The 12,876-nt window shown below is 40.7% G+C and overlaps 1 protein-coding gene across 2 annotated transcripts in view; it reads right to left on the bottom strand.

Moving 5' to 3' along the window:
• Window positions 1-12,876, bottom strand: part of trappc9 (trafficking protein particle complex subunit 9) — a 246,251-nt gene that overhangs the window by 70,570 nt on the left and 162,805 nt on the right. For both annotated transcript variants that reach the window (XM_053685549.1, XM_053685550.1), the window contains one exon: window positions 6,887-6,978. In XM_053685549.1, coding sequence (XP_053541524.1) covers window positions 6,887-6,978 — 92 coding nt within the window. The remainder of the gene's footprint in view (window positions 1-6,886; window positions 6,979-12,876) is intronic.

Genomic DNA, 12,876 nt, shown 5'->3' with positions numbered 1-12,876 from the left:
ACAGAGCTTGCGCTAAGACCCAAGACTAATGGTTTTGAAATTCAATTTGAGCAACACCAGCTGGGTTCATCTGCTGCTGTCACTCATCTCACGCAATTAAAGCGCTTCAGCATTATTTCTGAGATTGTTAAAGCTCTCCCTCTCCTCCAGTTTTAATGGCATTTCTCTCTCTCTCTCTCTCCTCATCTATTCATCCTGCTTCGGGAGGATGATGAAACAGGCTAGTGTCTCAGAGATGGCCCGTCGTTTGTCTCCCGTAATTAGCAAGAGCAGTAAGCAACCTTCTTGGAAAACGATAGCAGTGGGGGTATGCATGCTATCTCAGTATGTGATAATGCAGAACACACCCAAACACAGGTGCAAAGAGTAATCAGGCACACATTATTTAACAAAGACAAACATATGATCGCTGATGTAATGACGTTTCCTGTAAGGAGATTTTTATTTCACGTTTATGGAAGGAGTCTCCAGTGTCAGAGCTTTGTAACTGTAACACTAACATTTCGCCGACGTCTTCAGGACAGAGGAGTGTACGCTTGCGATTTCTCAGTAACACAACAAACTGCGATATTTGCTTTTGTCTTATTAACTTCAGGAGAGAGAGTGAGTGAGAGGGGAAAAAAAGAGAGGCTGGCGAGGGAGGGAACGACTGTATATAGCTGTGGTGGAGACCGAGCCACCACTAGCAGACTCCGCAAAACTTCCCTGAGGCGGTCGGATTACTCAACACCCTGCTGCGTCCAAACCCGAGCTAGTCAAACACCTAGCCCAGTATGACTCGACACAACCGCACACCATGATTTACAAACCCGCATCAGTCACTTTACGGAACAATAAACGCACTGCTGCTACCCGACCAATAGTTTACGGTTTACAGCCCATGTCCTGTGTATTTACTGTTCTGTTCGGTGGATTCATTGTCCTGCACTCGTCTCAAACTCTTCTTTATTTGCACTTTATGTAGTCTTGCATACTGCTCCGTGTTGAACCACGGTCCTGGAGAAACGACATTTCGTTCCAATGTATACACGCTATAAATGAAGAACGGCAATAAGAACCCGCTTGACTTGACTATAACATAAGTGGGGACTTCTCTCACAGACAGTTCACCACGTTGAAATTAACAAAACGAATATGCAAATACGATGTGTCGTTTAGAAACATCTCTGTGGCGCCCTGCAGCTCTTGCGTTACACCCACCAACATATTGGTTTCAAGATGGCCACCAGAGTCCAACCTGGTCTATCATTTGCTTTGTACTGCATGACATCTACCTCCACAGGCACAGGAACGACCTCCTGGATGAAACAAAAAAAAAATGCAAAGTCATGCCTGGGAGCTCATCGGGGAGCTGAGAGGATGACTGGCCACACTTCGTATGGAGGATTTACAAAGCAGAGGACGCAAACCCCATTAGCGTGGCGCTAATCAAAACTATGCTGGGCAAACAAAAGTGCTCGGCTGTCCATTAACATTGTCAAGAACGGGTCGTCAACGTGACATCCGAGTGGAGCCATGTTTCCAAGGTGCTGGATTGGATTCTGTCGCTAATTCCAACAGAATTCCTAATAATGAAACATGAGTGCAATTTGAAAGAAGGAAGAAAGGATGGCAGAAGGCCTGAAGACCAATTAACATTAGATTGTTTTTTTTCTGAAGCACTTTGTCAGCGGATGTTATTACATTTGAACAAGCTTTTCGGTCCACATTGGACTCATTAGAGGTGGATAAAATGGAGAATGAAAAAAAATTCAGAGTAAACTCATACATTTCAGCTGGTTCCTTACCTTGCCTGGGAGAACTGCTTTTTCTTAGCGTGTTCAACACTTTTTTCCCGTGTCATTCCACTTTATTACACATAACTATTTATGGACTTTAATGTTGTGAATACTTTATATTTCCAGATGTCTTGAGTTAATACCAAAGTCTGGTGAAAATTTCATGTGCATAGCCTCATTGGAAATATATTTACTGAAAAAAATGTTGATGCGTTCGATACGTATTTCCCCCACTGTGTGTGTGTGTGTGTTTGTATATATATATATAGGCTAATTAAAGACATAACTTACTTTTCACTCACCAAATAAACATCTAGCATCTACTGTAATGAAATGATATTTGAGCAATTTTAACGTCTATACTGTACATATAATATAGCGCACCTTCAAATGAATGGAGTGATTATAAAACTCTCCAGTACTCTCACTTTCTGTCACAGCGTAACGCATATCACACAGCGAGCTGACTGCGATCCTTTTCTCTAGACCACGAGACAGAAAGAGGAATTATTTCTGACAAACTCGGCAAGAAGAGCTCGCTAAAAGCATGTTTTGTAACCGGAGTTCCTATGGCATGATAATGCACTGCTTTTAAGAAATAAAGCTCCTATTGTGAAGAGTGACAAGACAAAAGGCATTGGTATGCTCTTAATTCTTATTAATGTTAATCATGTGCGTTCTCAACAAAATGCTACGAAGCAATGAAATGACATTCGGCAGCGGTGTGCTGATTAGAGAACCCCCTGCCCCTGCTGAGACCTAAAAACTAACATTGTTAAAAAATAAAAATAAAAATCAATGCAAGTCAGGAGGTGGATAGATAGCGTCAGGGCAACATGTGCTCAGGCCAGCTGGTGTCCATTTACAGTGTGCAGGGGTGTACTGTATCGTGTCGCGATGAAGCTTAAAAGTCTCGGAGTTTTCAGTAAATAAATCTTGTGTGTTTTAATACATTCAGGCGTTTTTCCTTTCACTCGTCCTTGAGAAGATCAGTCCAGATTTCTCTATCCCTGGCCACAAGTTCCATATCCCCGTTGATTCCCAACCCAACTGTGAGATATATAATCTCTCCAGCACGTCTACCCCGGGTCTGACGTGGCTCTACCGTTAGCCGACCAAGGGGCATCCTTGTAAGGCAACAAAACCACCACAACTGGTTCCTCTTGACTCAGAGGAGCAGCGACTCCAGTACACTCTTATACTCCTGATTTCTGAGCTCCTCCGATAGCCCAGTAACCATGCGGAGGAACCTCGTTTCCCCTCACCTGTACTTGTAACCTCATTCCTTTGGTCTTTACCCAAAGCCCATGACATTGGTGAGGATAGGGCTGTAGATTGTCCAGTAAACAGAGTATAGTTACAGATATTCAAGGTTCTGACAACTTATTTTCAAATTTAAGCTTCTTACCTGCAGCTTCTGTGGTGAAAGAAAGAACATTTCTAAACTTGGCCAGGACTGTATTTCGTACATGTGACAAATTTTCCACTACCAAAGAACCAATCAGACTGACTCCAGCCACACTTTTACACCGACCACAGACAGGAAAATGACTTCTTTCCTTTTCCCTGAGCCTCACTGCACCGGAGACAGACAGCGAGCAAACCATTTTTTATACACTGTTTATTTTAGTGCAGCAGTTTACAGGTCATATCAGTACGAATTAGCAGAGATCATGATTTACAACACCGATTTCTTTACTGGATGATGTTCCTAATATGGCTCACGGTCACTGGCCGTCCATCTGTTGTTTGTTGATGGTTTTAAATCAGCCATGCTAAAAAAGTATCAGTGGATAAACAGTCATAAAGAGGTCATCCTCTTTCCCTGGAACTGACCCAGGATTGTTCCAGAATTTCCGATCCTACCTCTTACCGAGTACTTTCCACTGATTCCCTGCATAAAAATGGTTGAGATCGGGGACTATGCGGGCCAATGAAAAGATACCATCAAGTTCCGGGAATCATTCTGTGACAATGCATCTGTATTTCGCCAGAAGTTTCTACTCATTGTGGATTAACAGCCACCGTGAAGAGAATAATAGGTCTGCTCAGACATTTATATATTCTGTGCCATTCAGACGCTCTTTAAATTCGGTTTTCCAGGAAAACCTTCCTCACATCTTTACGCTGCCCACCATTCGTCTTAAAACATTCGTTTTTTTATTGTCGGCTTAAAAAAAAAAAACGGCGCCAACAGTTAATCAGACCACAGAGGGTAAATATAATGAAACATCTAGCAAAGTCCAGGTAAACTCCTTCCCGTCTGAGCTGGCATCCCGTGCCCTGTAGCTAGTCTGTAGTCTGATAAGCTGCCTGCATCTGAATAATTTACATAAATGCATGTGATTGGCTGAAACGGAGGATCTGCTACAGAAGCAGTGATGGTTAATTTTTTGAGAAATGGAGTCGTTGAACTATGGTTAGATGTTTTTTCAAACATGTTTATCAGTACTTTTTTTCAAAAGCTATATTTTGCTAGATCTGCATCCACACAGGTGTAGCTACAGGACAGGCAAGGCAGGTAATTGCTTTGGGCAATGTTTTGATGGAGGCTGATACCAAATCCATGAAAAAACTTCGATGTGTAATGTACACTGCTATACCAGGAACCTCCCTAAAGGGGGCCCCACCTGATTAGCATGTGGGATTTGTACAAGTTTATTTTGTATTGTTCAACTTTTCAAAATGAAGAACTTACCTGTCAGGAAGCCAAAAAAAGAAACAAGAAAACAAGAAGAAGAGGAAAAGAGGAATCAGTGTTGTAGTCAGTAGTGTAGTGTGGTGTAACGGTGCTGTAGTCAGTAGTGTAGTGTGGTGTAACAGTGTTGTAGTCAGTAGTGTAGTGTGGTGTAACGGTGCTGTAGTCAGTAGTGTAGTGTGGTGTAACAGTGTTGTAGTCAGTAGTGTGGTGTAACAGTGTTGTAGTCAGTAGTGTGGTGTATCAGTGTTGTAGTCAGTAGTGTGGTGTATCAGTGTTGTAGTCAGTAGTGTGGTGTAACAGTGTTGTAGTCAGTAGTGTAGTGTAACAGTGTTGTAGTCAGTAGTGTAGTGTGGTGTAACAGTGTTGTAGTCAGTAGTGTAGTGTGGTGTAACAGTGTTGTAGTCAGTAGTGTAGTGTGGTGTAACAGTGTTGTAGTCAGTAGTGCAGTGTAACAGTGTTGTAGTCAGTAGTGCAGTGTAACAGTGTTGTAGTCAGTAGTGCAGTGTAACAGTGCTGTAGTCAGTAGTGTAGTGTAACAGTGCTGTAGTCAGTAGTGCAGTGTAACAGTGTTGTAGTCAGTAGTGTAGTGTGGTGTAACAGTGTTGTAGTCAGTAATGCAGTGTAACAGTGTTGTAGTCAGTAGTGTAGTGTGGTGTAACAGTGTTGTAGTCAGTAGTGTAGTGTGGTGTAACAGTGTTGTAGTCAGTAGTGCAGTGTAACAGTGTTGTAGTCAGTAGTGTAGTGTGGTGTAACAGTGTTGTAGTCAGTAGTGTAGTGTGGTGTAACAGTGTTGTAGTCAGTAGTGTAGTGTGGTGTAACAGTGTTGTAGTCAGTAGTGTAGTGTGGTGTAACAGTGTTGCAGTCAGTAATGCAGTGTAACAGTGTTGTAGTCAGTAGTGTGGTGTAACAGTGTTGCAGTCAGTAGTGTAGTGTGGTGTAACAGTGTTGTAGTCAGTAGTGTAGTGTGGTGTAACAGTGTTGCAGTCAGTAGTGTAGTGCAGTGTAACAGTGTTGTAGTCAGTAGTGCGGTGTAACAGTGTTGTAGTCAGTAGTGTAGTGTAATGGCGCTGTAGTCAGTAGTGTGGTGTAACAGTGTTGTAGTCAGTAGTGTGGTGTAACAGTGTTGTAGTCAGTAGTGTAGTGTGGTGTAACAGTGTTGTAGTCAGTAGTGTGGTGTAACAGTGTTGTAGTCAGTAGTGTAGTGTGGTGTAACAGTGCTGTAGTCAGTAGTGCGGTGTAACAGTGTTGTAGTCAGTAGTGTAGTGTAATGGTGCTGTAGTCAGTAGTGTAGTGTGGTGTAACAGTGCTGTAGTCAGTAGTGCAGTGTGGTGTAACAGTATTGTAGTCAGTAGTGTAGTGTGGTGTAACAGTGTTGTAGTCAGTAGTGTAGTGTGGTGTAACAGTGCTGTAGTCAGTAGTGCAGTGTGGTGTAACAGTATTGTAGTCAGTAGTGTAGTTTGGTGTAACAGTGTTGTAGTCAGTAGTGTAGTGTGGTGTAACAGTGTTGTAGTCAGTAGTGTGGTGTGGTGTAACAGTGTTGTAGTCAGTAGTGTAGTGTGGTGTAACGGTGCTGTAGTCAGTAGTGTAGTGTGGTGTAACAGTGTTGTAGTCAGTAGTGTAGTTTGGTGTAACAGTGTTGTAGTCAGTAGTGTGGTGTGGTGTAACAGTGTTGTAGTCAGTAGTGTAGTGTGGTGTAACGGTGCTGTAGTCAGTAGTGTAGTGTGGTGTAACAGTGTTGTAGTCAGTAGTGTAGTGTGGTGTAACAGTGTTGTAGTCAGTAGTGTAGTTTGGTGTAACAGTGTTGTAGTCAGTAGTGTAGTGTAGTGTAACAGTGTTGTAGTCAGTAGTGTAGTTTGGTGTAACAGTGTTGTAGTCAGTAGTGTAGTGTGGTGTAACAGTGTTGTAGTCAGTAGTGTGGTGTGGTGTAACAGTGTTGTAGTCAGTAGTGTAGTGTGGTGTAACAGTGTTGTAGTCAGTAGTGTAGTGTTGTGTAACAGTGTTGTAGTCAGTAGTGTGGTGTGGTGTAACAGTGTTGTAGTCAGTAGTGTAGTGTGGTGTAACAGTGTTGTAGTCAGTAGTGTGGTGTAACAGTGTTGTAGTCAGTAGTGTAGTGTGGTGTAACAGTGTTGTAGTCAGTAGTGTGGTGTAACAGTGTTGTAGTCAGTAGTGCAGTGTAACAGTGTTGTAGTCAGTAGTGTGGTGTAACAGTGTTGTAGTCAGTAGTGTGGTGTATCAGTGTTGTAGTCAGTAGTGTGGTGTAACAGTGTTGTAGTCAGTAGTGTAATGTGGTGTAACAGTGTTGTAGTCAGTAATGTGGTGTAACAGTGTTGTAGTCAGTAGTGTAGTGTGGTGTAACAGTGTTGTAGTCAGTAGTGTGGTGTGGTGTAACAGTGCTCACATCACTCACCCCACTGTAGCGGCGTGAGCTGTAGGTGCTCCAGGACGAGCTGGGTGAGGACACCCTCCACGCTTGCTTCGCCCTGCCTCTTCAGAGACGGGTACACACACACAGTTAAGGAACACACCATTACACACACCTGAAACACTGAGTAACTCAAACACAGCTGAGGAGAGAGGAGTGGAGGATTTAATGGAATGGTGAGAGAGAGAGAGAGAGAGAGAGAGAGAGAGAGAGAGAGAGAGAGAGAGAGCAAAAGAGAGAGAGAGGGAGAGAGAGGGAGAGAGAGGGAGAACTGTCATTTGGGGAACAGCAAACAAACACAAGGCAAGGCCATCTGTCCTAAACACCTTAATCCACTCAGAGCAGAGTCCAAGTCCATAACAAAACACACACACAGGCAGGCAGGCAGGCAGGCGCACACACACACACACACGCATACACACAGCAGCTCCTGGAGAGTGTGTTCTCATCATGAAGTCTACTCAGCCTGAGAGAGGCAGGACACAGCAGATCGCGGACTGACCGAGTGAACAGCGTGAGGTCGATCTGGGATTTCAGGTCCCGTCATGTTTCGATTCAATTCGGTTTGATTTGATTCATTTCCATTATGTTTGTTTTGATTCAAACCAACCGGACTGAATGCATATTGCTGCTTGTTTATAAATGATAAAGGTCTGAGCTAGTGCGTTGAACATCTGACTCCATCTCCAAACAGAGACAAAAACTGATACCATGGTGTCCCATACGAATGGAAGTGCCTGACATGCGGCGTGTCTCAGGGAACCTTGCTTGGACCAATTCTCTTCCTTCTCCTGATTGATCATGCTGAACACAATATGCCCCCGTTCCAGTATGGAGGTACAGTGATAACACAAGCCTGCTGGAGACCAGCCTGTAGCGGCATCCCACTCCTTCACAAAAACAACTGGATAAGATTGTCCACAAATCTTCAAATTTCGCCCGCTCACTCAGGTCCTCCATTTCCCAGACTGGCAACTCCCATCTCAGCGCCAAATATATATGCATATATGCCATCCGTTTACTGCTAACAAGAACTGGCGTTTATTATAACCCCACAGCTCCCTATTTCACTAAACCTTTCAACAATCACACAATATAACACCTATTTCTAGCCTATTTACTTGTTATTATACATATTACCTTGTCTTTGTTTTTTAGACAACGCTTTTCATGACAGGAAATGAATGTGTGAATTCTTCTCAATATTATTAACTCCTCTTTATCTCCAGGTCACGTCCGGAGAACATTCGAGCTGGCGGAGCTAGATCCCAGTAAGCTAGCAAATTACAGACCAATCTCAAACCTTCCACTTAAGTCTGAAGTATTAGAAAAAGTTGTGTCTGCTCAATTATGCTCCTTTTTGGCAGAATAATGGTATCCATGAAGAATTTCAATCAGGTTTCAGGCCCCGTCACGGCACAGAGACTGCACTTGTCAAAAGTACAAGTGACCTGCTTCTATCATCTGACCGAGACTGCGTGTCTACTTGATCTTAGTGCTGCGTTCGACACCATAGATCATGACATCCTCTTAGATAATTACAAAACTACATTGGTTTTTCAGGGACGGGTATTAAAATGGTTTAGATCCTACCTGTCGGACTGCTACCATTTTGTTTGTTTAAATGATGGGCTTTCTAACATAATGGCAGTAAAGTACGGTGTGCCGCAAGGATCGGTATTAGGCCCCCTGCTGTTTTCTTCATACACGCTGGAATTATTATCAAAAAACACGGGATTCATTTCCACTGTTACACTGATGATACTCGGCTATATATTTCTACAAGACCAGAGGACATTTCTACATTTTCCACGTTAACAGAACGTCTTAAAGACATTAAAGACCGGATATTTTCATTTACTAAATTCGGATAGAACAGAGATATTACTAATTGGACGAAAAATCCGTACACAAAAGCTGTTAGAATACAATCTGCAGTTAGAAGGATGTACGCCTACTTCATCCACTACAGTTAAAGGTCTGGGTGTTATATCAGACAGCACCTGTCATTCAAAAATCTTATTTCCCAGCTAACAAAAACAGCCTTACATCTGATCCGTTTCTGACACAGGAAAACTAGTCCTTGCGTTCATGATCTCAAGACTGGATTATCATAATGCACTGATAGGTGGTTGTCCTGCATCCTCAATAAATAAGCTACAGTTAGTCCACTATGCAGCTGCTAGAGTTCAGAGTTCTTAGAGACACGGTCATCTCTGCCTGAAATGCAATGAACAGCAGCTACGCTAATCCTTCTGCTTTTGTTTCCTGTTCCTGGTAATCAGTGAATGTGCCAGCTTCAGCTCAGGACCATCCTCTATGAAGATTCCCGATGACGCCAACGCCTGCGAAGGCTCTGGATGATACCAACATCTAATCGTCACGATCACAAGTCTACATGTGTTACTCCTGAGATAACGGTGAACCTGACCCGTTCTGCTCTCCGGACCAGCCTGATCCATCCCGATGCCCTACTTCTGGCTGGAGTTCTCATCACTTGGAAACCACTCGCTGTTACTGAGGATGGTCCCAACGTAATGACACACTCAGAAACCATAAAGATGACACTGCAAATGATACGTTCGAACAGTTCTGGTACGATGTCTTGGGACTACAACTACAATGAGAGTTTTAGGACTGCTCAAACAGACTTTACACTCAAGTTTCCATCAGTAAACAGTTCATAACTTATCACTATAATGAATTTCCTGATTACACAATTGCACTTTTGGTTGTATCTTTCAGCACACTGTTAAAGGAGGGGTGTATTATTTTATAATCGCACTATCCGGTGTCACCCAGATGAAGACGGGTTCCCTTTCGGGCCTTGTTCCTCACGAGGTTTTTTCCTCATATCTCGTCTCAGGGAGTTTTATCTCGCCAACGTCGCCTCTGGCTCGCTCGTTAGGGATAAATTAATCAATTTAAAATTTAGGTTGGAAATATATATGTTTCTGTAAAGCTGCTTCGGCTCAATGTCTGTTGTTAAAAGCGCTATACAAATAAAACTGAACTGAATCGAATTGAATTCAGTCTACGAAAGCAAAACATTTAATACTACTAGCCTACTATCAATACTAATATTAATACTACTACTAATACTAAAACTACTACTAATTCTACTACTACTAATATTAATACTACTAATACTAAAACTACTACTAATACTACAAATAATATTATTAATACTACTACTAATAGTAAAACTACTACTACTAACACTAAAACTACTACTACTACAACTACTAATACTAATACTAATACTAATATTAATACTACTACTAATACTAAAACTACTACTAATACAACTACTAATACTAATACTAATATTAATACTACTACTAATACAACTACTACTAATACTAAAACTACTACTAATACTACTACTAATATTATTAATACTACTACTAATACTAAAACTACTACTAATACAACTACTAATACTAATACGACTACTAATATTAATACTACTACTAATACTAAAACTACTAAAACTACTACTAATACTAATACGACTACTAATACTACTACTAACATTAATACTACTACTAATACAACTACTACTAATAATAAAACTACTACTAATACTACTACTAATATTAATACTACTACTAATACTAAAACTACTACTAATACAACTACTAATACTAATACGACTACTAATATTAATACTACTACTAATACTAAAACTACTAAAACTACTACTAATACTAATACGACTACTAATACTACTACTAACATTAATACTACTACTAATACAACTACTACTAATAATAAAACTACTACTAATACTACTACTAATATTAATACTACTACTAATACTAAAACTACTACTAATACAACTACTAATACTAATACGACTACTAATATTAATACTACTACTAATACTAAAACTACTAAAACTACTACTAATACTTCTACTACTAATACAACTACTAATATTAATACTACTAATACCAAAATTACTACTAATACTACTACTAAAACTACTACTACTAATACTAAAACTACTACTAATACAACTAATAAGACTACTAATACTAAAACTACTACTAATACTACTACTAATAATATTAATACTACTACTAATATTAATACTACTAATACCAAAACTACTACTAAAACTACTACTACTAATACTAAAACTACTACTAATACGACTACTAATACTACTACTAATATTAATACTACTACTACTAATATTAATACTACTAAAACTACTACTATTAATACAACTACTAATACTACTACTAATACTACTACTAATACTAATAAGACTACTAATACTAAAACTACTACTAATACTACTACTAATACTAAAACTACTACTAATACTAATACGACTACTAATACTAAAACTACTACTACTAATACAACTACTAATACTAATAAGACTACTAATACTAAAACTACTACTAATACTACTAATAATAATATTATCAATACTACTACTAATACTAAAACTACTACTACTACTACTAATACGACTACTACTAATACTAAAACTACTACTAATACTAAAACTACTACTAATAATATTAATACTACTAAAACTACGACTACTAATACTAAAACTACTACTACTACTACTAAAACTACTAATACGACTACTAATACTAAAACTACGACTACTAATACTAAAACTACTACTAATATTACTACTACTACTAATACTACTACTACTACTAATACTAAAACTACTACTACTACTACTATTAATACTACTAAAACTACTACTACTAATACTAAACTACTACTAATACTGCTGCTATAAAGTATGTGAGGACTAACTCGTGTTGTGGACGTCCCACAATCCCACGGTGTTAAATGGGGAGAGAATTTACTCGGGGCTTGGTGTGAACTTGGACTCACTCTCCCACAGGGAACAGTCACACTGGACACTCATCTGTCTTCTGCTTCTTTCTTCTCTGTTGGACATCCTGTCTTTGCTTGAGTTACATCTCTAACCTGTCTCTAACTCTGTCTACCCGTCTCCCTTTCTCTCTCCGTCCTCGTGGTGAACAGTCTGTCATTTTTATTCTAACAGTCCATCCATCATTCCTCTTTCCCTCTCCTTTACTTTCTCAATCGCTCAGTCCCTCTCTTTATCTCTTTAGTCTTCCTCCCTTCCTTCACCTTCCCACCTCTATCCCTTTCCCCACTTTCCCTCCTTTCCCTCCTACTGTCGCTTTTCCTAGTGTCTTCTTACTTGTTTACTTTATTACTTTCTTTCTCCCGCCCTCCCTCCGGTTTTACTTTAACTCCCTCTTGATCATTATTTTCCCGTTCTCTTTTCTAGATGTTCTGTTATTTACTCTTCACACTCTTTCACGCTCTGCTCTCTCTATCCTTCCTTGTCCATCACAGCACTCGTGCTTTCTTTCCATCCCTTTCACATCTCTCTTTTTACTTACCCATTCATACCCAGTTCAGTCCTTACTCACCCCCCCCCCCCCCCCCCCCCCCTCTCTCTCTCTCTCGGAGTTGCTCCCTGTGCACTCCATTTAGCAGTTTATTATTTTCTAAGTGCCTCTCTGCCCACACAGCTCGCACACACAAACTCCCGAACCCGAGAGCTGCCGATAAACGCCGTCCTTAAGCGCCTATAAACCGCTAAAATATGAAGAGGACAGATTTTTCAGTGGATTTTTATTCCACTGCCCTGAGCTGAACTCTCACAATCCAACACAGCCTAATCTTATACAGCTTTCAGTCTGGAGATCAGCTCTCACACACGAGGCTAGTTTTCACTCACTAGGTCGGCTTTCCGTACACGAGGGAGGGGCTTTACTGTAGTACTGTAGTAGATCTCCAAAAGCTGATCAGTAAAATGAGATACATGTTAAAGTTAGCGCAGAATAGCGGGTCACTGCTCCGTCGTCCGTCCTGAAGTCGACCGCGTGATGTTACGACACTGATGTGTTCTCCGAACCTGATGCCCACCCCGGTACCTATTCAGTTACAGCGCTGCCTGA

This window comes from Ictalurus punctatus, chromosome 14 (assembly GCF_001660625.3).
Source record: "Ictalurus punctatus breed USDA103 chromosome 14, Coco_2.0, whole genome shotgun sequence".
In the NCBI taxonomy this organism is placed as follows: Eukaryota; Metazoa; Chordata; class Actinopteri; order Siluriformes; family Ictaluridae; genus Ictalurus; species Ictalurus punctatus.
The sequence above is the reverse complement of the archived record's forward strand: the minus strand, read 5'-3'. Positions and strand labels throughout refer to the sequence as shown.